The 25,233-nt window shown below is 44.1% G+C and overlaps 1 protein-coding gene across 1 annotated transcript in view; it reads right to left on the bottom strand.

The window, feature by feature from the left end:
- The window catches only part of RNPEP (arginyl aminopeptidase), a 253,386-nt gene that overhangs the window by 193,606 nt on the left and 34,547 nt on the right, over positions 1-25,233 (bottom strand). Inside the window, exon 3 of the mRNA XM_085632499.1 lies at positions 14,908-15,056. Coding sequence (XP_085488625.1) covers positions 14,908-15,056 — 149 coding nt within the window. The remainder of the gene's footprint in view (positions 1-14,907; positions 15,057-25,233) is intronic.

The following is a 25,233-nucleotide window of genomic DNA, read 5'->3' as shown; positions in this document are numbered from 1 at the left end:
GAGAGAGAGAGAGAGAGAGAGAGAGGGAGGGAGGTGTGGAGAGAGAGAGGTGTGGAGAGAGGTGTGGAGAGAGAGAGAGAGAGAGGTGGGTAGATAGGTGTGTAGAGAGAGAGAGAGAGAGAGAGAGAGAGAGGTGGGTAGAGAGGTGGGTAGAGAGAGAGAGAGAGAGAGAGAGAGAGAGAGAGAGAGAGAGAGAGAGAGAGAGAGAGAGAAGAGAGAGAGAGAGAGAGAGAGAGAGAGAGAGATGGGTAGAGAGATGGGTAGAGAGGTGGGTAGAGAGGTGGGTAGAGAGGTGGGTAGAGAGGTGTGTAGAGAGAGAGAGAGAGAGAGAGAGAAGAGAGAGAGAGAGAGGTGTGTAGAGAGAGAGAGAGGTGTGTAGAGAGAGAGAGAGAGGTGTGTAGAGAGAGAGAGAGAGAGGGAGGTGTGTAGAGAGAGAGAGAGAGGTGTGTAGAGAGAGAGAGAGAGAGAGAGAGAGGTGTGTAGAGAGAGAGAGAGAGAGAGGTGTGTAGAGAGAGAGAGGTGTGTAGAGAGAGAGAGGTGTGTAGAGAGAGAGGTGGCAGAGAGGTGGGCAGAGAGAGGTGGGCAGAGAGAGGTGGGCAGAGAGAGGTGGGCAGAGAGAGGTGGGCAGAGAGAGGTGGGCAGAGAGAGGTGGGCAGAGAGAGGTGGGCAGAGAGAGGTGGGCAGAGAGAGGTGGGCAGAGAGAGGTGGGCAGAGAGAGGGGAAGAGAGAAAGAGAGAGAGCGCGGTAGAGAGAGGTAGAGGGAGAGGGAGGTAGAGAGGTAGAGAGAGAGGTAGAGTGGTGGAGCGAGAGGTAGGAGGTAGAGAGAGAGAGGTAGAGAGAGAGAGGTAGAGAGAGAGAGAGAAAGAGAGAGAGAAAGAGAGAGAGATGTAGAGATGTAGAGATGTAGAGATGTAGAGATGTAGAGATGTAGAGATGTAGAGATGTAGAGATGTAGAGATGTAGAGATGTAGAGATGTAGAGATGTAGAGATGTAGAGATGTAGAAAGAGAGAGAAAGAGAGAGAAAGAGAGAAAGAGAGAGAAAGAGAGAGAAAGAGAGAAAGAGAGAGAAAGAAAGAGAGAGAAAGAGAGAGAAAGAGAGAGTGGTAGAGAGAGAGAGGTAGAGTGGTAGAGGGAGAGAGGTAGAGAGGAAGAGTGGTAGGGCCTGAAATTGCGTTCAGAAAGTAATAAAAAATTGGTTTTGATAATACATTGTGAGCATGTAGTCTCACTATAGCCGCTATGGATAAGGAGCATTACAGACATATGTCAGTGCCCAGAAGTCACCAAGGCATTTCAACTCTGTCTCAAGACACTCCTAATGGGATGGAAACTAACCGCTACCAGTTCCCCCTTGTTATGCTGCCCGTAGGGGAGAGGCATAGAAATCCATTGCCCCGGTGGAAGAAGCCAAATAATTATCTTGACGCACATGTCACATCATTATCAAGTCCATAAGTAGTTATCCGTGTTTAAGTGAAAGCCTAATAAGGAGAAATGGGCCACCGTGAATACTGAACGTTCTGTCCATAGAAAGTAATATATGCAGCACGCATTTATGGCAAATAATGAAGGCGTGCAACAGCCCGCATGTTGCGTCATTATAAAACGCAAAAATAGTTTGCCACGTTTAGATGCAACCTGATAAGGAGGAATGGGCTGCCGTATAAACTAGACGTTCCATACATAGATAAAAGTCTATGCAGCACACGATATGGCAGACAGTGAGGGTACGCTGCAGCGCATGAAATATATCACAAGCATACGAGGAATGGGCTGCCGTATAAACTAGACGTTCCATTCATAGATAAAAGTCTATGCAGCACGCGATATGGCAGACGGTGATTGTACGCTGCAGTACATGAAATATATCACAAGCATTGGCCGCGTAGCCATGAAAGTGACACGGCCACGTGGCCGTAAAAGTGATCGGGATCACCAGATGGCGCCGGAAGCAGCAGCAGCCAGCGGCAAGAGAGGGATGCGCTCTGTGGTGGGGGAGGAGCTTTGAAGCGTGCGCTTGGAAGAGCAAGCGAGAGGAAAGCCATATGGCGCCTGATCGAGCAATGCGAGGAATGCGTGTTACTTTGCGCGTAACCGCACGCTCTAGGCCAGCAAAAGCTTTTGGTGGATTTCTAAAGCCCACTCACTAAATGTCTCGCCAGATCAGCGCATGCGCTGGCTCAGGCGAGACATAAAATGGGAAACACGGCTCCGTTTGCCCTTCTGCTCTTATTATTTCTGAGCAACAAACAGGCCACTATCTTTTCTGCTTGAATGGAATTTTTATTAAACCATTCCTATTCTTTGCAATTGTTTATATTTATCAAAAAGATTTTGGTTCCATGAGAAGTGAAGAGACATACATTTTTCAAATTAACATACAAAACATGAAAAATACTTATGACAATTCACAATAGACATGAAATGCTTGTATACAAACACATTTCTATACAATAACGTTGGACTTTTGCATCATAACAGAGTAATCCTATCGCTATCTTGCTTTTGAGGCCAAACATGTGCCAAACACTGGAAAATATTTGGAGCGTGTGCCTGGGCATACGATTCAATACAAAACCCTCATGTCACAATAAGTGTATTCAAATTCCTCAGTGTTGAAAAAAAGTGCCACTTTTGAAGCCTGACCGGTCTAACAATGGTGATCATGAAGCGGCGTATCCCTGAGCCCATACATGTCTCCCCTTCTGTCTCTGGCATGTGTAGTGGTGGTAAAGTCTAGGCCCAATCAAAAGAGATTACAACCAAATCTATCAACTGCTTGATTGGAAACATTTATGCCAGATCACATAGTTATGATCTGTTTTCATAAAGGTTACAACAAAGATAACAGGCCTAATTATATATAATAAAACACATATGCTAAAGAAATAAGCCTTTAAGAGAATATTTATGTATTACCATGTTAAGCTTGCAGACATGTATTTTGCTACAGGGAATCTCACACATTACCTTTGTAGTCAAGGATTTTGGTGTTAATTACCCCTTCTGATAAAACACTAGGGGTTAGAAGATTTGCACTGATATAATTCTTGCTACGATTTCTTTGCGACATCCAACAGGCTTACTCATCTGCCAGGATGTTGAAGAAATAAAAGTATATGCATACATATATATTCAATGGAGAAAAAAAATGTTGAAGTGACTTTATAGTTCGATATGGTATTATTATCTTAACACTTTCGATGCGCATGACGGAGCGGTCCCGTCATGCGCATCGGTTGCGCTGTGCGCATGACAGAACAGCTCAGTCATGGCCCCGCCCGCGCACGAACCCTTCAGCACAGCGCGGTAATCCGCGCCGCGCTGAAGGGGTTAATTCAAGTACATGCACAGTATTGTCGTCAGTAACTTCAGTCCAGTTGTCATCAATAAGGTTATCAAGGATGTCAAAGAACATCTCATGAGTGTTATAATATGTGAGGTCATTAGTGGTGCATGGTGAGGGTGCGAGTTATAGTTACTTGAAATAACTGAATATTGTTGAGTTTGTGTGTTTTAGTTTAAAAATGTTACATTTTTCAGTGAATTGTTTGAGGTTTTTTCAATGTTAAGAAAAATATTATTGCCATACCAACTATAACGTCACTTTAACCTACGTTCTTTTGCTGTGAATTTCGAAAGTTTTTTTTAAGTAATATTTTATTAGCATACACAAGGCCAACCAACCATCCTAGCCGCCAGCCAAATGCTGCACCACCCTGCGGCACACAACCTCTGGTTGAGCACGACAAAGAGGTGGCAGCAGGGCTCCTGCGGGCAGCCAACCCCCACCACATACAGCAGCTCACAGCAGCTCACCACAAACACCCAGGCCTAATTCCCTTTAATGTTTTTACAGATCCTGCAAGGCTCTTGAGGGAGGATGTGCATCCCCTGCACTTCCAAATGACTCCTACATGTGTCCAGAGGTGTGACTTGCTCTCAGGATCGCGGAAAGCCCATAAATATTTTTGCGGGAGTGGGGGGGGAGGGGCTCTCGGGAGGGTCCCTACCAACCCTCCTGCAAGCTTCATTTTGCAGCCAGCCAATCAGAAAGTGAGCTCCTGCAGTTCTGACTGACGCAGTCCCACCAAGCATATTTTGAATGCCACGAAAAGGCTGGCGAGGGTAAAGAAAGAGCGCCTGAGAGGGTCTCCTAACCCCCCCTTATGGGGCTGCATTCAGGGGGGCACAACGTGTGCCCCTCTGTCTGCTTGCATCCCTAGTTACAGCACGGCATGGACTTCACAGTCCATGCCGTGCTAGAACGTTTTTGCCGTTCCCACTGCGGTGCCCTTCTTCAGGGCTCGCTGCGGGAATGGCAAAAGAACTGTCCGCCTGTACAAACTCGTAATTAGGAGGGTGGTCTTTGTGTGGCTTTGGCGGTGCCCTGCCGGTGAAAAGCCTGCGCAATACTGCCAAAGTCATAATCAGGCCCTAAGTTTCTGCCAAATTTGGTGTAATTCCATTCAGCTTTTTTGGCTGTAGCGCCATTCAAAAGTCCCTTTGGAAATGCATGGGGAAATTATGTTTTAGGACCCCCCCCTTTAGACGGATCACCCTGAAACTTTCCAAGAAGAAGCTGAGGTGTATGAAACATTTTTTCCCTGTTTTTGAAGGTTTAAAGTTTTGTGAAGATTCCTCAAATAGTGTCAAAGTTTTTACCAAACGCAAAAACGCTCTTCCTATAGTTAATAGGTGCTAACTATAACAATGACGGGAGAGATAGAGATGGAGATGGAGTCACTCACAGGGCAACAGAGGAAATTCAAGTCAATGGCTTACGCAGTCAGCTTGCATCTATTTATATTATTCCACATGGATTAGTGTAGTCAGCCATTTTAGAAATTGGTTCTACTGCCTCATGAGTTGCGGCATTTTTCTAATCAGATCCACATGAAAAGGAGTGAGAATCAGTGCCAGTACTGGTGAGTAGATCCATCAGTTCTCCATTTTTTCACTCTAATTTCTTCTCATATTTGATTTACTTTTAGAGCTTTTTACGGCTCCCCAGACTGTGCTAACAGGCTGTTTGTTTGTCATTCAGTTTATTTGCAGTGTGATGCAACGAGAGAAGTCACAGCCTCCAGACCAGGCCATCGTCATGGAATCGTATTGTGCATAGTTTCACTGTTCTACCATTCAAAAATTGCCAACATGTTATTTGAAAACATTTTAACACGATGTGCTATACCACTGGAAGATGGCCACCAGCTGCTATGTTTAGTTTTGTTGGTTATTGCAAGCATACACCTTCCACGTTTAGGCAGCAGCATTTTTTTTTTCTACTTTTATTCTTCTAATCTATGTTGCATATGTTGAGTTTGTGTGACTTCATTGTGGTTTTAGGTCTCGCCTGACCCAGCGCATGCGCTGGTCTGGCGAGACATTTTGTGAGGGCTCCAAAAATTGCTACCAGGCCAGCCTGGACCTACAAAGCATGTGCGCGGGCGCTCGTGTTGCGCTTTACTACGAATACTTTCACTTTGGCGGCCGCTTTGATGTTTGATCGCGATCACTTTCGGGGCCGCAGGGCCGCTTTGATGTTCTCCGTGAGGCTTCAATAGATTGCAGCAGTTAAAACAAGCATTGGCATAGCCAATAGGTCTCGCTTTTGGGACCTTATAAGTGTTTAGTTATGCAACTGTTGCATGGCTAAACACGTATAAGGTCCCAAGGGCGAGACCTTTTGGCTATGCCAATGCTTGTTTTAAGTGGATGCAAGCACGAATGAGTCAGTAGGTGGATCAAAGGCAGGATGTCAGTCTTGTGATGAAGATACTAGATATCAAGCTGTTCATAACTGCTGTGTGAGGAAAACTAATGCTGAATTAGCTACTGTACAAAGACCTGCAATAAAGCCTCTTTTTGAACTACTCATAAATAGGAGTTAATGAGTTCAGTTTATCAATAAAGCAAAGTCAGCTATTACACAGGTAGAAAATAGCACTAAGGGCTGCAGAGACTAACAAGCATTGAAAATGCAATAGGTCTCGCCTTTGATTAAGTTAAAACCATTTGCTTTGCTAATGGTATTGTATAGCAAAGCAAACGGCTTTAACTCAATTAAAGGCGAGACCTATTTGATATGCCAATGCTTGTTTACACTGCTGTCACTAAGCCCCACCCTAGTGCACTCGAAAAAAACACAAAGGTTAATTTCCTTGCAACAACTATAAACAATGGTTATGTAGCAAAACAAAATCCAAGAGAATTAGTCACCCTTTGCATTATTTTAAGCGTGACACATAAAACAAAGGACTCACAGAGGATGGATGGTGTGCAGAGCAGGGAGTGCAAAAATGTCAAGAGAAATGGTGGGGGTCATATGTGCCCACTACAAATTATATATTATTTTTAATACAAATTATTTTTGATTTGGATATTTCTATACACTTGTCGGTTTTCATTTTGATGGTTCTTTTATTTTCTTTTTTCTTATTTCAAAGTATTTTAATAGAAAATGTTAGCCAAGAACCAATAACCTATCCACATCCTACCATTCCATGAAGCACTTCATGCACAAAGCATGCAAATATGTATTTAATTATTTAGCAGTTTTATAAGGCGCTATTATTTGGCAGTTTTATAAGGCGCTTTTCTGCATCATTTTGGTTATGTCAGAGTGTTTTACAGAATGGTGAAACAAAGTTGTATTGTAGGGTTGAGAGCTTAGCGCCCAGATGAATGACTAGATGCGTCTGAAGTCCTTTTATTGCAAGCTCTGTTCTGTGTTGACTTAATTCATTTATTTATAGTTATATATGGCATGAACTAGACCTGGAGATAACAGAAGGCTTCAACTAAAATAAGATAAAATAGTCCAATACAATAATCGGGGCCACTGGAATTCTGTGATTTTGGGGCTGCAGCCTTTTCTGCATAATTATGGATGTATCCCATTTGCTGCATAATCCATCATCTGCTGCATTTTATGCAGATTTTAACAAAAAATGCTCCTAGCTGTAACGAATCAAAAGTTACTAAAAACGCACCAACACGTGTTCCTGTGCAGTGGAAGGCCCATTGCAAAGGTGGACTGGTCATCTTTCAATAGCTTACCGCTGTATCGCTGTAATACAATTCCCCCATATAAAATAATTGGAGAGATTTTCACAGTTCACACAGCAACGAACCCATGGCAGAACACCTTTCCCCCCCAACATAGATGTGCAAACCGTACAGTGCCTCTAGCAGTAAATTTCAATCTATTCTTGCTCGGTTTCATAGGAGTTCCTGAGAGTTTTGGCTCGTAAATCACTCTAGATATGTACACGCACACTCCGTGACCTGTTTGATCTCCTTATCTAGTTGCCAGGTGGATCTCCGCTTTATTTGACCAAATTAAATTTTTTTGTTTTAGTGTAATTGATAAGTAAACCGCTATCAGAGCTATATTTTTCCAGTCGTTGTAGCTGTTTTTGGAGAACCCCCTGGGTCGTCAAGATTAAAACAAAATCTTCAGTGTAAATTAAGTGTCTGCCTTAAGGAATTCTTATCTTGGTCCGCCAATTGCGGTCTAGAATATTCCAGTTGCTAACTCCTTTGCCTGTTTGGACAGCGAGGCTGGACTAGTCCCCTGTGCGGGGGTTACAGGTTTATCCTGTGGTAGGGCCAACGCCCCTAAGTCGGAGGGGGAGAGTGCAGAGGTTGGTTTTCCTACCGTTTGTCATCTCAATACATCTGCGATTTCCCCTGGCTCTAGCATTGGTATACCTGCCGATGACGTAGATTTGACCTCGGCACCCCACCGAGGCCATCCTTTAGGCTTTGAGATTGAACCCCGTAGTTTTCTCGGGGATGTCAACTCTGGCTCTTTAATAGGGTCATGGAACGTAGCAGGGTTGGGTACCAAACTCTCCAATCCCGACTGGGAGGCACTGGTAGGTGATTACGACCTATGTCTCTTTCAAGAGACTTGGATGACGACCTCTCCGGTTAGGGCTGGTTTTGCCTCTTATAGTGTCCCGGCGGTGCAGTGTCCTAGGGGGCGACCCTTGGGGGGGCTTATGTATTTGGGTGGCCACCCATCTGGGGTGTACAGTTAGAGTCATCGACTCCCACTCTTTAGATATTCTGTGTATTATTTTGAAGTTTGGGGACGGTACCTCGATACTGGTAATTAATATCTACTTACACCCCACTCCACTAAGATTGGGACTTACTATTCTTAATGCCCTCAATGATCTTCTGACTCGGTTTTCTACTCTTACCTATAAGATTATCGGGGGTGATTTTAATTGCCACTTTGAACCCCTGGTTGGCATCCCCTCTATTACTTCTGAGGAGGATCTAACCTGGAATATCCAGGATTGTCTTATGTATTCTGCTCCGCGTCTTACACCTTTGGCTATTGAAATTAACAAGCTTTTAGTAATCCACTCTCTTCAAGCTTGTAATGGCAGACTTGCCCCAGATGCCCTGGGGATGCATACTTATAACAGACTGGGTAAAAGCTCAACCATTGATTACATCTTGGTAAATGTGGAGTTTTGGTCCCATCTTAAGTCTTTTACCATAGTCAATCAATCAATCAAAGACATTTCTAGAGCGCACTACATACCCGTAGGGTCTCAAGGCGCTGGGGGTAGGGGGGGGGGGGGTGCCGCTACTGCTCGAACAGCCAGGTCTTCAGCTTCTTCCTGAAGGAGAGGTGGTCTTGGGTCAGGCGCAGGTCGGGAGGGAGGGAGTTCCAGGTCTTGGCGGCCAGGTAGGAGAAGGACCTTCCTCCTGTAGTCGCTCTTCGGATGCGGGGGACCGCGGCGAGGGCGTGGTTGGCTGAACGGAGGTGGCGTTTGGGAGCGTAGAAGTTGATTCGGCTGTTGAGGTAGCTCGGGCCTTGGTCGTGTAGGGCTTTGTGTGCGTGGGTGAGGAGGCGGAAGGTGATTCTTTTGTTGACGGGGAGCCAGTGTAGGTCTCTCAGATGTCCGGAGATGTGGCTGGTTCGTGGGATGTCGAGGATGAGTCTGGCTGAGGCGTTCTGGATCCGCTGGAGTCTCTTCTGGAGCTTGGCGGTGGTACCGGCGTAGAGGGCGTTGCCGTAGTCCAGTCGGCTAGTGACGAGGGCCTGGGTGACTGTCTTCCTGGTCTCGGTGGGGATCCACCAGAAGATCTTCCGTAGCATGCGTAGGATGTTGAAGCACGCCGAGTGGACTGATAGCGATCACAATCTTCTCAGTTTGGAATTTTTGCATCACTTGGATCCTACACGAGCCCCAGGGATACCGGTCCACTCTATAGTACCCAACCTAATAGTGGTGGCAGGTGGCCGAAGTATTAGGTGGGCCAAGTTTTTAACAACCCCTAATAAAATCGCTGCATTATACTCCTATGTGGCCATTTACCTAGCTGAAGCGTTTGTTCTCATGGAGGGTAGACAGGACTGATCATATTTTCAAGAGCTAGAGATTATCCACACCAAACTCTTATCTATTGCCGCTAGTTTTTTTTATGCTGCGGCAAAACCAAAGCTAAATGGGGTGAGGAAACAAGTCAACTGGTATAACTCTAGCTGCAGGGAGGCTAAACGGGCACTCTTGCCGGAGGTGAAAAATGGTACCCCGCATAGTACCAGAGGAGCCAGATCCCTGTATAAATCGATTACATCTGAATCCAAAAAAGATTGGGAGGTTGCCAGGTGGGCCAGTATAAAGGAAGCCCTGGATAGTCATGACTCCAGGACTTTCTGGAATTTAGTCAGATGTGGTAGACACGAGGGATCTGCAGCTATAACCCCTGGCTTAAGTGAAGAGGTTTGGTTGAGGAATTTCAAGCCTCTTTTTAGTGTTCCAACTAGCGATAATGTGGTTGAACAACCACTACCTCTAACTAGTATATTTCCCCAAGTGATTAATGAAGTAAGGGTGCCCGATCCACTACTCTGCACTTCTTGCCAAATTCAGGCTGCTCTAAAGAGTCTTTCTTCAGGTAAAGCTCCTGGCCTAGATAGGATTCCTGGGGATCTATTCATTAGTGAACCGCTGGTCTGGGTACCATACCTATTGATATACTTCAACGCAATCCTTTCTGGTATGGCCATACCTCACACTTGGAAGGGTGCAGAAATCATCCCCATCCACAAGAAGGCTTCCCCATTAGACCCAGTAAATTATCAGCTTATTAGTCTTATTGACGTCCTCCAGAAGGTGTTTGCTAGAATTTTATTAACTAGGCTTGAAAGTTGGATGGAAGAATTTCATATTCTATCACCCTTTCAAGCAGGCTTTCGCCCTAGAGTCTCTACAACCGACCAACTGTTCAGGCTACAGCTGGTTCACTGGAAGACGGTGTTTTTGGGGAAGGGCTCTCTCTACCTGATCTTTGTGGATCTTAGATCTGCTTTTGATCTGGTACAGAGGGACAAGCTCTGGCCAATCTTGTTTGAGATGGGCGCTCCCTCATACCTCTGTGATCTCTTCAAGCGTCCCCACTCTGGAACATTTGCGAGGGTTCGTTATGGTATGAATGGTGAGCTCTCTGCTCCCTTCCAGGTAGATAGGGGTGTTAGGCAGGGGTGTGTGCTGGCCCCTACCTTATTCTCCCTATTCATTAATGGTTTGATTTCACATCTCCTGGGGGCAAAGGATCTAGATTCTCCGACTCTAGCAGCACGCAGAATACCAGCCCTAATGTTCGCTGACGACACCCTTCTAATTTCAAAATCTCCAATGGGTGCTCAGCGAACTTGAGGCCTTTTGTTCTTTCTGCCGCTCTAGAAATTTGGAGATAAATCTCTCTAAAACCAAATTTATGGTTTTTAACTCCAAACCATCAACTTACCCCCACCCACACCTCGAGGGATGTATTCTTGACAGAGTCTCCACTTTTGACTACTCGGGAGTCACCTTGAACGATAGGATGGAGTGGGACTCCCATATGGTTAGGGCCAACCTCAAGCTGATCCAATCAACAGGTGGAATCTTAAAGGTTTTTAATGAATGTTCTTATAAACCTCTTGGTCCCCCAGTTGAAATATACAGGGCCCAGGCTAGGGGAGCGGCATTATACGGCGTAGAGCTTTGGGGCCATGTTAACGCCAGCTCTATGTCCGTTACTGAAAATAATTTTATTAGACGTCTTCTAAACCTCCCCAAGAGTACTCCTTTGATCCTCCTAAGACTGGATTTGGGACTGGCCCCTATCCAGGAGACTATTCTACATCGACCTTTGTTTTATTGGAGGAGACTCTGGTCCACTCCAGAGCTGTTAAGTTATAAGGAGGAGTTAGTCGATCTACTATTTACTAGGGGGATCGGGTAACATCTTGTGGCTTAAACATGTTAAACAACTCTGTTATGATATACACAGGGAAGACTTGTGGATCTCGCATGAAACATCTTGTCCTCTGATTAGTAAGAGGGCGTTGGGGGCTATTCTTAAACAGCACCATCTGAATATCCGCGATCTGAACTCGAGCCTGGGCAGGTTGTCTCTCCGATTCCAGGAGGTGAAAGACTATCATGTTTTTGAAAAATTCCTGGATGACATCCAGCCCTCGCTAGCAAAAAAACTTTACCTCCAATTCAGACACGGATCTTTACCACTACGGGCCTCGTCAAACAAATGGCTGCCCGCTTCTTCCAGGTGGTGCCCGTGCCCTGGTTGCGATCGTGTGGAGGCGACCGATCTGCAGGTTTTGCCTTTTTGTCCCTCTTACATCCGGCCACGAATTAAATGGATTATTTCCCTTTGCAAATTAAGAGGTCTTAGGGACTATAGGGAAGTCTATAGATTACTAAAATATGATACGACCCCTGTGTTTGTATTGGCCATTCGCGATTCCTCCTATGTGGTATGTAAGAAATGCAATAATTAAGGTAAATGATGTCTAGTATTATGATGCTTTTCTTGAGATTAATTCTCCCCAATTTGGCCATTGATTGTTTTATCTTTTTAGCATATTTTATCTATTTTATCCTATGTTTTATGGTATAGCATGTCCTATGAATTTTTATCATTGTGCAATATGTACCATATATCTGTGCTTTTATGGTTTGTAACCGAAATAAAGCTTTATGAATTGAAAAAAAAAAAAAGAAAATCTTCAGTGTAAATGAAGTGTGTAATCTTGTTGCCAAATTTTGGAGGATAATGTATTAGTAACCAGGGGCTCCCATGACCCAGCTCAACTGCTGGGGGTATATCTGCACCCGCCTGCCCCTCTGCTTCACCAGAGCAGCTGCACGAGCTGCAGGGCCAGTCTGCCTGTCAGAGGGCTATGGGCGTCGTGCAAGTAGGCAGCTTCCTTTAGTACAATACCAGCCTGTATAGAAACAGCTGATTTCCTGGCATTGTTTGGTGGTAGAATTGATCCCTGTACTAACACACTGCCTCGTGGCGTTGGGACAGGGGGTGGGGCCTACTGCTTGAGTTCCCCCTCAGGTACACCCTGCTGATGCTATAAAGTTCCCGCTCACCCCCTGCTGCCCCTCAGCAGTCTCCAATGCGCAAGGGGATATCGGAGGAAGAAGAGGAAGGAACTTTAAAAGTGACATTGGTTCTCGTTTCTTCCCCTGAGGTGGCGAAGTTCGAGCCAGAGCGGTCCTGGCGTCTGAGCAGTGTCGGTCACGTGGAGCACGGAACGTGGTGGTTTCCATTTTATTCTCTGGGTGTCTGGGCCCCAGTCTACAGCAACCCTACAGCCTGCAGCTCAACACAGTCTGTCGTTCACTGGAATCCAGAAACCCAGGGCATGCATGTACTCGCTCAGCAGAGAGCAGCACGGCCACACTAAGGGCAGTACAGCGCTATACAGTCCGTTAAACATGACAGAAGTGGTCGAATGTCTTACATTTCACTGACGCGGTTTTCATCATTCGATAAAGGCTCTGGTTTCAATTACCTTGCAATCCCTTGCTTTGTGACGCAGCGATAATGTTTTATTATATCACCTGGAGAGACAGTTCAGTGGATCACGGCTCACGCTGCAGAGATGCAAGTTGTAGGTCACTAGCTTGAGTCCCGAGTGGACTGATTCGACTGCTGCTCAAGGGCGATTAAAGTCGGCACATTAAGTTTGGTACCAGTAGTACCTGTTATGCCTTCTTGAACTTCCTCGGAGTCTAGGCGCTATATTAAAAAGAACAACCGGTTATAAAAGAGAGGTGGCATCTACATCTTAATCCGGACTCTTGTATCAGTAATGACCGCAGTGGCATTTAGAGAAGCTCTAAACACCAGGGTGCCTAAACTGATAGTCACCACGTGATGCAGCTGTGGGAACTACCGCGTGCACAGCACTATGCAGTTTTTATCTGCATCAGATGGGGACTTACCATCTGGTCCCTGACTCGTGATATAGTAAAGAGAATCTTTATTGTTACGGCGCAGTTCTGAATATGACATTTTTGCTGTGGTTCTCAACATTTTAAGCTGGTGCCACCTGTTTTTTTTTTATTTATTACTCCTTTAATGTGCAGGCTAGCGCTGCAAGATGTGATGGGGCGCCGACAGGTAGGCGCATCCTCCTCTGTGGCTAAGGGTCGCACTGGCATTGCTCTCCATCTCTGCCGCCAGCCATCCTACCTGGCACCCTTTGACCCCCGCCTTCTAAAGGCTGCATCGTGGGAGGGGGCTGCGTGCATACATTGTGCGCCCCGGAGTTCAAAAGTGGGGGGAGGAGCGGTGATAGATGAATGGGCCACAGACCCTCCAGCCAAACTTTGTTTTGTTTGAAAGAGTAAGGGGTCTGACTCTGTTGTCCTCTTTGTGCGCCCCCATTTGTTGCGGGTGGTGCAGTTGCTGCCGGGTCGGCAGTCATCACGTCTTCTGTGCTGTTCCCCCCCAGGACAGTCTCAGTTTGAACTTTATGTTCACGCTACAGTATTTCTCTTGGCAGCCGGACTCGCGTGGGTCACAAGCAGTTGTATCCACTCTTTTTTTTTTTTCAGAGCCCACTGTGCATCAAGGCAAACACAGGCGATTGCCTAGTGTGCCACTCTGCCACCAGCAAGAGGGCACACACCGCATGCAGTGTGGCACCTCTGTCGTGCACGCAAATCCACATTTGTTTTTTGCAAATAAGAAATCAACGTTCCTATTTTACACCTCGTAAACCTCGGGTCACGCACTCTCGCAAGGAGGATGTCTTCGTAAAGTAACCTCAATGCACGGGTCGTTTTCGAAGTGCTTCGACGAATATTCAGTCGTACATCCTAGGCGTCTGCTCGGGGAGAGAGATAGAGGGAAGGGGAAACAAATAGTGCTTCCCCAGTAATTAAAAGCCACAGTATCATGCCGTCAGTAAAAGATCGAATCCTGGTGGGCAGGGCCAAAAGGAGACTAGGAGGCAACAAGGAGGGACTAAGAAGCCTCCTTTTCAATCATAAGCCTGCGTTTTGCATGCAGGATGAAGCCAGCCGATGAGGAAGATGGGCAGGGCCTCAACTCCGCCTCCGAGAGCTTCAGAATCTGGATCGATTCCAAGAAGCTCTTGAATGCCGAGAGCAGCGCATGCGCCGCTTTCGACAGCCAAGACCTAAAAAGGGACTACGGTGTAGATAAAGGGTGTAAGGTTCATACTTGAAAAATATTAAATAGCAAACAAAGGAAAGGGGACAATGGAAGAGAAAGGAAATATTAAGATTCAACCATTGCTCTGTCAGAGGTAATTATTTTTGCGAATATACCTTTCTCAATCAGAGTCGGAGAATAAAACTGAGCGGTCCACCTAAGTGAAATCATTATACCCCATCCTGACACAACAAATAATAAAATGACCAGGTTTCAATTTAAACAAAATTCATAGAGCCTACTAAGCTGCTTATTTATTATGGTAACGAGGCTATTTTGAATATTCACCATCACGTCATTTGAGCAAAAGAAAAAAATTGATTATTTGACCTGCGTTTCCACCACCTATGAATACCTGCCATGGGCATTTATGATTCCTAAGACTGCGACTCACCTCGGGCCCACCTCTGCAGACATAATATCACCAACAGCCAAAGCCACGAGGTAGGATGGAATGGGATGGTCCATTTTGAAAGAATAAGTGTTCTTTTCTTTTTTCTCCCAGGTGGTTGCACTCATCACTGCAGTAAAGCCATCGGGAACCTGGAAAATAAACGCCCAAGTAAAAAAAAAAAGGTGCTCAAATCAAGCTTGCCTTCGTTCTCCATGTAATATATATTTTTTTTAGTTTGCTTTACTCGTATCAGATAACCACGCGTACCAATTCCATGAACGGGCTTCAAAAATAGCACATTTGTGATGAAAAATACGGTTCAATGGTGTGATAGAGTTTAGGACAAGCAAGAAATGCAGTAGAATAAGGTTTACTATTCATGACGCAGGGGTGCCTTTGTTTCTTTTCTGAAGAGTTTGCAGTGTTGCAGAGTAAACGCACAAAGAATAACAAATAGGCCCAGCTGTGGCACAACCAGAGGGTGAATACGGAGGAGAAGTGGTTTCAATTCACCCACAACTACACTCGAAACGGACACGGTCTACGTAATCATTTAAGATGTAGTCCGAGCTAAGTTTTTGTTTGCAGTGTTCCTTTGCATGCATCTTTAGTGAAACGTTGAGGAGAGAAGTTGTACGATGCTGACATTGCTAGTCCTCTTGTTTTTTTTACATTAAAACTGCGAGTAACAGAATGCAGTGGAAACAAATACTGTATGAACCATCCCTGAATGTGGTCAAGGTGAGGTTCCACTCTATATTCTTCTTTCTGGCTTAGATGTGCATTTCTATGTAACAGTGGAAAAATATGCATTTAAAAATAAAAAATAAAAAAATAAACACACATCCTTGTATTTTTCACACCTTGCACAATCCGAATATCTTCGCATTCTGATGATTATTAACTCGTTAGAAATACCCAACACCAAGAGCCAGAATTAGAAGTAAAAAGCAATATTTCATGTACACTCTAAAATTTCCCATTTATAATGTGCGCTGGTTTCTGTAAATGTTTGTACACGTATTTATGGAAAGCTGGTAAAAAAATTACAGTAGTCAGTCCATATTATGTACACTTGGTAACCCACATACATCATTAAAAACAAGCATTGAAAATGCAATAGGTCTCGCCTTTGATTAAGTTAAAGCCATTTTCTTTGCTAATGGTATTGTATAGCAAAGCAAATGGCTTTAACTTAATAAAAGGAGATGCCTATTGCATTTTCAATGCTTGTTTTTTACTGCTGTGCACGGGGGTAAGGGACCAACCCATTTTCCAAGCACACACCAGGACCTGTGACACCTCTGCTATTCGTTTGCGAGGGTCCGAGGGAAGCCTGTCCGCTGGAGCGTAGCTGTCATTGGTGTAGCAGGTGCAGTGGCACCGGGTCCCAGAGCACCGACTGCCAACTGAACCCTGATTATTACCAGAGGGTCCACTTCCTTTCTTACACAAGGCTACGCCCCACTGCCCGTCCCACTGCTGTGTGCTCTCCTGGTTGCTGTCCTGTGTGGGTAGATATTGTCCTATTGCAGTCGCTGCTGTACATAAAGTGCGGGTTTTGTCGATGCGTGGTATGTTACAGCCTTCGGCCGTCCCAGCTCGCTTAGTGCTGTTGGCGAACATCCCGAGTGCTGGAGGTCACCCTCTCGACATGTAGCAGATGGAGCACCCCCTTGAAGGTCGCGCTGAAGAATTCCCCCCTCGCTGCTCAGAGGAGAGTTCACCTTCAAGAGGAGCCCACTCCGGTCCAAGGACTGCTGCACTCACTCGGCACCTATGCGGGGACTGGAAATATGCCACAGGGGCGGAATGTGAGCCGGGCTCGCGCTCTTACCTGGAATCCTGTCCAATGTGACCCCCGTGCTGGCAGCGGGACGTTTATGTTTAGGTTTATGTTTTTGAGATTTTTATTGCGCACGAATACCCTAGGGTGTCTAGGCGCATGCAGGACTTCCCAATAACAAAAGACAACGGAGGGGATTACTGGTTGAATAGCCAAGTCTTCAGGAGCTTACGGAACATCATGAGGGTGGGGGAGGTTTTTATGGCCAATGGGAGGGAATTCCACAGCCTGGGAGTTGCTACCAAAAAGCGTCTGTCTCCCCATGTAGAAGTTCTGGTGCGTGGCACCGGGAGGAAATGCGTGGAGGCTGATCGTAGAGTTCTATTAGGAACATAGATTCGGAAAGCGTCCTTCAGGAACTTGGGTCCTGAGTCATGAATGGTTTTATAGGCAATGCATAGAGCCTTGAACTTTATCCGACTCTTTACTCTCAGCCAGTGCAGATGGTGTATGGCCGTGGAAGTTGGATGACGAAATGGAATGTCGAGCAGCAATCTGGCTGCCGCATTCTGTACTGATTGCAGCTTGGCTAGCACCTGCTCCTGAGCATTGAGAAAAAGGCCATTGCCATAGTCCATTTTTGAAAAAACCAGGGTGGTAATTAAGGTTTTTCCTGCGGTTGAGGGAAGGTATGGCAACAGCTTCTTGATTTTTCTCAGCATATAGAAGGAGGATGCCGCCACAGTGTTGACGTGATGCTTAAAAGACAGTTTATTATCGAACATGATGCCGAGATTCCTGACCTTGGTTACTGGAGTGGGGGGGGGGGGGGGGGGGGACCCATATCGCTGGGCCACCAGATCGAAGACCACTCAGGAGAGAGCCTGCCAAAGGTCAGCACCTCGGTCTTATCCGAGTTCAATTTTAAACTGTTGTCCGCCATCCATGAGCTAATGGCCATCATCCCTTCTTGGAATTTAGCAGCAACTGCGGGACCATCTTTTTGAACAGACAGCACCAGTTGGGTGTCGTCAGCGTAGGTGGTTAGCCGCAGCCTGTGAGCTTTTATAACCCTTGCCAGGTCTGCCACATATATATTAAATAGTGTGGGGCTTAGCGAGGATCCCTGAGGAGGGGAGCGTGAAAGTGGGTGAGTAGAAATTACCCAGTTTCACCGCTTGGGTTCGATTGGCCAGAAACGAGGCAATGAGATCTTTTGCGCGATGAGTTACCCCCATGGATGTGACACGGTCGACCAAGATGGAATGGTCGACCGTGTCCAGGAGCGCTCTCCCGAGCGCAATCAGTGCATGACTACTGAAAAACCGGATCCCTGTGACCTCAGAAGGGCACTGTAGAGAAAGCAAATGTGTCACTTCCACCATGATGTCAGCTGGGGTTTTGAGGTCTTCTGTGGCATAATTTACCGGCTGGTCCTTCAACTTCACAGGGCCCTGTTCTAGAAGTGTGTATTTTTTTGAGTTAACACAGTAGGCAATGTTACATCGATTAAACACGTTTCTATGTATTTTCTAGCGCAAAATCATCTTGTCTGCACAATTTCCTGTACCCCTTTACAACGGTACAGGTAAACATTTTGGTTTATCATTGTGTGTCGTGGTTTCCCATATCAAGGTTGGCTCACAGCATAATTATTCCACGCATTCAGGCTGCATCGCTGCCAAGATGCCCTTTATTAACAATTATAATACAAACATGACTGGTACGACATTGCCAAGTGGTAGTGGCTAGAAGTCCAAGACTGATTAGAATTGCGAGGCGTGTCAGCTAGGCCGCGGTGGCTATCACTACGGGAATAACAATCGGTATAGGAAGTATGAACATATAGGTGCCACGGTACTACATCCTCTGTCATACAGGATGAAAAGAGAAATCAAACAATTATATAGCAGGAAAACCTGCTAGTACTGTGCACTGTTCAATAGGTTTTATCCAAAACCATTCAAGATAGGAAAAAATCAACAAGACTACATCAAAAAATAATAAACAGAAAATTGAGTATTGAATATTTTCATTAATCAATCACGTGGTAATATGAAAACAATATAAACAATCGTTATATGCTTAATATAGCAATCCAATAAATGCGTTTGTGATTGTAAAGAACATAAGGTACAATAGTTCATTGCGTTATTCAAAATTAACTTGAAGCCAATTTCAATTGTAAACAACTTGAAGCCAGTTTCAATTGAAGCCCGATGCATTTCAGGACCAGAATGTCCCTTCCTCAGGGGCAACCTATAACAAATATACTTGGGTTACTAACATTATTATTTTACAAACGGCGAGTTCTTTTGGCTCAACAATGCGAATGAAATACAAAAACCATGTCAGTAGGGTGCTAGCCCATCAGAAAAATCAAAAGTGCAATATAGAAGAAAACGCTACTCAAAACGGCTCACCATGTCACAGGTCATCGGTGTATATGGTGAAATACACGGAAGATTTAACCCCGTGAGTTTTTCACCATCCTTTGTCGAGCTTTATACAGATTTAATTAGTAGGTTTTCAGTTTTTACACCGGGTCTGTTTAAATTTACAGGTCCCAGTTTGTAACTCTACGAACCTATCGTTATCAAGGTTTACAGATATTTCGTGTCAGTTTTTGCAAATTTAAGGTTTATTATTTTTTGATGTAGTCTTGTTGATGTTTTCCTATCTTGAATGGTTTTGGATAAAACCTATTGAACAGTGCACAGTACTAGCAGGTTTTCCTGCTATATAATTGTTTGATATCACTACGGGAACACATGTGCCATGCCTGTTGCCAATGGTATATGGTCTCCCATTTTACCATGGCAACAGGAGTTACCAGATAAATTGGCATTACAAGTGGTGCTCAAAAATGGCGCAATGTGCATGGTGGAAGGGGACCTGGATGGAGGACAATCATGTGGGATTCTGGGAGCAGTCCCCGATTCATGCAGCGTTATACCCTCCCTCAGATTGCTCTGCAATGGCTGCTAATACTAAACCTGGGCTTGCTGCACCACAGTGTCGGACAGGAGTGCTGGAGGTGAGGGTGCAGGAGGTGCTGCAACACCCCGATAACCTTTGGGGAGTTAAGCTGAATAATCGACCATGAGGAGTCGATTGATTGATTTGTTTTTCTTATAACACTCTGTTTATTCCTTCAAAATATATCAGCAGCGTGGAAAGCACAAGTGACACATATGGTAACATCAAATGACAGCAAGCAAAAACGGTGCCACTTAACCACCAGCAGACTCCCGGGGCAAGCGGCACAGATCTCAATGTGAAACTTCAATCCGTAAGTGTCAGCATGCTTCATGCCCCATTGTATCTCATACATGCTAAATATGTCCATTAGTGTCCAGGGGAACAGTTACTTCTTCTACTGGGTTTCAGCTCCTTATTTAGCCAGGGGCATAAATGAGCACCATGGTGTTTCTTTTCAGTTTGCCATGCAGGCCCTTTTATGCAGTTTCTTTGAGTGCGTTTTTTCAACTAAGGTTTTCACTCATCTTTCGTTCTGTTGACAACATTGATGGGTGCATGCGACAGGCCTGAACCATTAGGTGGCCCTCAGCTGCAATGTGAGCATCATCTGTTGGTTATAAAAATCCACCTTTCGAGTGCTGGAGTTCTATGTTGTAATCATAACTTCAGGGATGAAGCACTTACCAAACACAGTGCTTACCAATATATACTTGAAAAATTCTTTAGGGTGAATTAACGTAAATACGTTTGAAATCGTGCCAGCAAATGACAATTATGAGGTGACACAATTTTACAATGAATATAGACGCAGTTGAAAGTCAAGTGGATTTGATAGCTCACACAGCTACATTGTGAGATGAATATTCATGTGTCTTCGTTCACTCAGAAAGGGGATGTTTCGGAGGGTTAGTGGGCGGCAGAATGGGCGAAGCTCTGGAGTCTGCATCAGACTTCTAGTCCCCTTGGTGTGCGGATATTCAAATCAAATCAAATCAAATATCTTTATTCGATTGTAGTCTTTACAATCATAAAAGTTCATGTCACAAATATACAGTCATAAACCAAATTTCATAAAAAAAAAAAAAAAAAAAAACAGTTAAAAAGTTCATATCACAAATATACAATCATGAGCAAGATTTCACAAATAAACGTTAAAAAGGATAAATCCTCCAGTTCCGAATTTAGGACAGCAAAGTTATGAGACAATAAATTACGAAGTTGTTGTAAAACCAAAACAGCAGACAAATTGAACCAGTTAAAAATATAAATAAGTATACAAGATTAAAAATAAGGGAGAAGTACATCAATAAAAACAGCATAATTATCCCTCCATACTTTTCCTAAAAATAAGGGCTAATTTCAAAAAGCTGCATATATATATATAAAGTGCAGTCACTATTTAGGAGTTGAAGGTAATAAAGAGCTGGTTTAATCTGTATAAAATTCAACTTTTTTTAAGCAAGGCTTTAGATATAACTTCCGTGGTACTGTATAATAAGGACAAATAAATAAAAAGTGCACCAAGTCTTGCGGAGACTTCCCGTCGCAGCCGCAAGCAGGTAGCACTTGACCTCGGTGTGCCCCTTTCGGAGTTGCCAACAAGAGGTGAATCAAATCAAAACGGAACCTTGTCAATAAAAAGCGTTCAAAGCCAGACATAGGCCATGTTAGATACGGTTCCATACTTGGGCTTGTTTGGAGTAAAGCATGTTTCCTGACACTAGCTTTCAACAATTCGCCCTCCTCCCGGGCAAAATTCCTTATGGACAAAAATGATTTTTTCACAAAGGTAACATCAGCTCTAGTTATAATCTCTGGGGCTGAAAACAAGTCAGGGCGTCCCAATTCCGTGAGGCGGTCATTTATGTACCTCAACCATGGTACCTTAAACCTGCCGTCCCAAGTTAAGGCTTCTTTTAATATGTCATGTGTGAGAGGTATATCTTTGTTTAGCCAGGAGGTCAGCCAGCATATCATGGGACTTGCTGCTAATCTATCACTGAGAAAAGGTACACCTAACTCCTCGTGGACCGAGAAGTTTCCAGTACCCCTTGGCAGCCTCAAAACCTTCTTTAGAAAATTGTTTTCTGCAGTCTCCAGGGCTTGCGTTTGACTATAACCCCAGAGCTCGCTGCCATAGCAGGCAATGGCAACACTCTTGGCTTGATAAAGTTTAAGTAAAGCAGCCACCGGGCTATTGCCCATTTTTCTAGCAAACCCGAGAATGGCTGCATTTGTGCGTGTTACCTCGCCCTTCTTTTTTATAACAGCTGGGCCCCAGGTTAATTGATTATCAAGTAAAACCCCGAGGTATGAGAAGGTTTTAGAATTTGGAATTTTTTCCCCATTTATGGAAAACACGTTAGGCTTTCGTGACCCTTGACCTATTTTCATCACATATGACTTTGAGTTGTTAATACTCAAGCCTCGAGAGCTCATAAAATCATGAAATGAGTTTAAGAGTAGCTGAAGGCCATTCGCTGTCCTGGAAATAAGGACGGCGTCGTCCGCATATAGCAGAACCGGGATGCCCTTTCGGCCGACATAGGGGTAATCGGCTCCTGTTTTTATCAGGTAATCCTCTAGCTCATTAATATATAAATTGAACAAAAATGGTGCTAGGATACACCCTTGGCGGACACCCCGATTGATTTTAATGTCACTTGTTACTTTCAGATCTTGAGTGTAACGAACATTAGCTCTGGTGTCTGAGTGCAAGTCAGCCAAAACATAAATTAAATTCTGCTCGACGCCCATCTTTAACATAATGTCCCACAGTTTACATCTATCAACACAATCAAAAGCGGACGATAGGTCCATAAAAGCCATGTGAATGGTTCCCTGTCGGGCCATAGTGTATTTGCCTACAATCAGATATAGATTCAGGCATTGAGTTATTGTAGAATGACCAGGTCTAAAGCCATATTGTATAGAAGATATGACTTTATTATCTGACGCCCATGTTGTTAACCTATTCAAGATTACGCCACCTACCACTTTAGCTACAGAATTAATTAACGATATTGGCCTGTAGCATAGTGGGCTACTACGGTCGCCCTTCTTAAATACGGGAACGATGGTGGATTGTCCCCAAGACTTTGGACATCCAGACATTGCAGCTGCATTTATCACCTTTGTGAGAACAGGTGCCCATACCGAGATACACGATTTAAAAAGGTCCGGTGGCAAACCATCTGGACCTGGAGCCTTATTGCCAGTTAGACCTTGGATAGCCTTTTCTATTTCATTGTCAGAAAAAGGTAAAACATTCTCCTTTAGTGTTAAAAAATTGTATGCTGTGTGTTGGTCATCACTATTAAAAATTGCACTAAAATGAGTAACCCAATCTTTCTCTGGGATGTTTGTACCAAGTGCAGTATCACTCAGGTTGTCAAATATAGGTTTATTTATAATTTCCCAGAATTTGCTACTGTTGCCCAGAACTAAGGGGTCAAGTAAGGACTCCCAGATATGGGTTTTTATTTCCTTTTTCCGTTTAGCAAGAGTTTTTTTATATATCAGACGGAGGTTTTTAATATTACCTGCGTCTCTGGGTTTATTTTTTAAAGCCTTTAAGTTTTTACTTGCCGAGGAACATGCATTATCGAACCATTTCGGAATATTTCTAACCTGCCCCTTCACTGGAACTGATAACAGCAACCCTACTGTTGTCACTATGCCTTCAAAAATGTCTAAAATTTGCTCTGGGTGCAAACATGTCGATACGCAGTCCATTAGATCCCTGCCGCATGCTTTGTTAATTTCTTTATAGAGATTTTCCTGATTTACCATGTGCCATTTCAAGCGACGTTTTCCATTGGTGCATTTTAATATGCCCACGTCTTCACAGTGCTTTCGCTGTTCAAATATACCCCCATTCAGTTTAATGGAAAGTGGGTTATGGTCACTGTGAATGTTTGTTTGAATCGTGAAATTAGAAGCCTGATTGGCAAGATCGGCAGATAATAATATGTAATCTATGAATGACCCAGACCCAGAGCCTTTGAATGTTGGAACGTCATAGACTTTGGTCTCAGGGGCCAATGACATAGCTACGAACAGGTTATTTTCGTTTATCAAGTCATTTAAAAGTGACCCTTGCCTAGTGTGTCGAAAATGGAATCCATCCATGCTATTACACCCCAGGTCACCCATAGGGGTGTCTCGGGGGTTACCGCAGGGATGAACATTAAAATCTCCTACAATTAAGACGTTACACGGCGGTGTGCCTGGACCATCTTTCAGCAGTTCATTCAATGATATTATATTACTCTCCCCTTCATCAGTTATAGCATTATAAAAATTAACTAGGGTTAGAGTATGTTTACCTCGCTTCAGTACAAGCAATTGAATATTACAGTTAACAGTTTTCTGGTAAGTTAAATTACACAAAAGAGACAGATTAACAAAAATAGCAAGACCCCCCTTTGCTCTGCCACTAGCTGAGGGGGCTGCAGGCCTGAGGAAGCTTTGATATCCATCTATGAAGGCATTATTTCCTTCCATCCAAGTCTCTTGGAGACATATAATCGCAAATTTTTTAACAAAAGCAAGCCAGCTTGGATCACTTATTTTATCAGCCAGGCCTGCTACGTTCCAAGAGACTAAATTCATATTACATACAACAGCATTCATAGTATCGGGTGCAGCCTCGATGACGATGGGATCTGATGTTCGATCAAAGTGTTCGATGTTAAAAGCACCCATAATATTTACTGCACTGGATTCTGGGTCTATATGGATTGGATGAATATTAGAAGCTTCTAACTGATATTGCATTGTACTGATATGCTCCGAGCCATCAGATTCAGAACTAACCGAAAACGGATCTATAACTATTTCTGTAGGGTCGTTACTATCTGAATTAATATGGATGGGGGAAAGGTTCTTGTCATAGACAGGGTTACTAGATTTAAAATCAATACACATAGAAGTGGCAGGAAAATCATACAGTCAGTCAACACCCTCTAAGCCATTACGCTCATAGAGGGCGTTGAATCTATTAGAGATAGGAACATTATATTGGATATTAGGATGTGTCAATTGGGGAGTATTATGATTATTATATAATCCATTTAAATCCTCCCAATTCTCAGGATGGAATGTTGAGAAATTAGCTTTGCTAGACATACCTAGTAAATCATTTCTAGAGTAATTTCGATCCTTTATAATAAAGGGTTCATAATTCCTCGAGGTTACACCATTGTAAATTGAATTATGCATGGTGTAATTTGCCTCAGCCTCAATGTTAGGATGTATGTTGCTATGATTCCTTGGAGGATAAAAATAGCTTAAATCCTTAGTACGAATTAAACTATGGATCAAATTATCCTTCCAGCTGGTAATATGCCTAACCGCTCGTTTGTCAATAAACGTGACAATAATACAATCTCCCTCGGTTGATTTGAATCTATGGCCCACCCAATCGACTCTCCTGACATTTGTGATCTTACCATTGATATGACGAGGGAGTGGCCTGTGGCTGGTTAGCCAATGACTAACTTTGTTCTTCAAATCACCATATCTCTCCGTCTTTCCCAATTCTAATTGCGGTACAC

This window comes from Triturus cristatus, chromosome 1_1 (assembly GCF_964204655.1).
Source record: "Triturus cristatus chromosome 1_1, aTriCri1.1, whole genome shotgun sequence".
NCBI lineage: Eukaryota > Metazoa > Chordata > Amphibia > Caudata > Salamandridae > Triturus > Triturus cristatus.
Note: the sequence above shows the minus strand (reverse complement) of the source record. Positions and strands in the feature narration are given on the sequence as shown.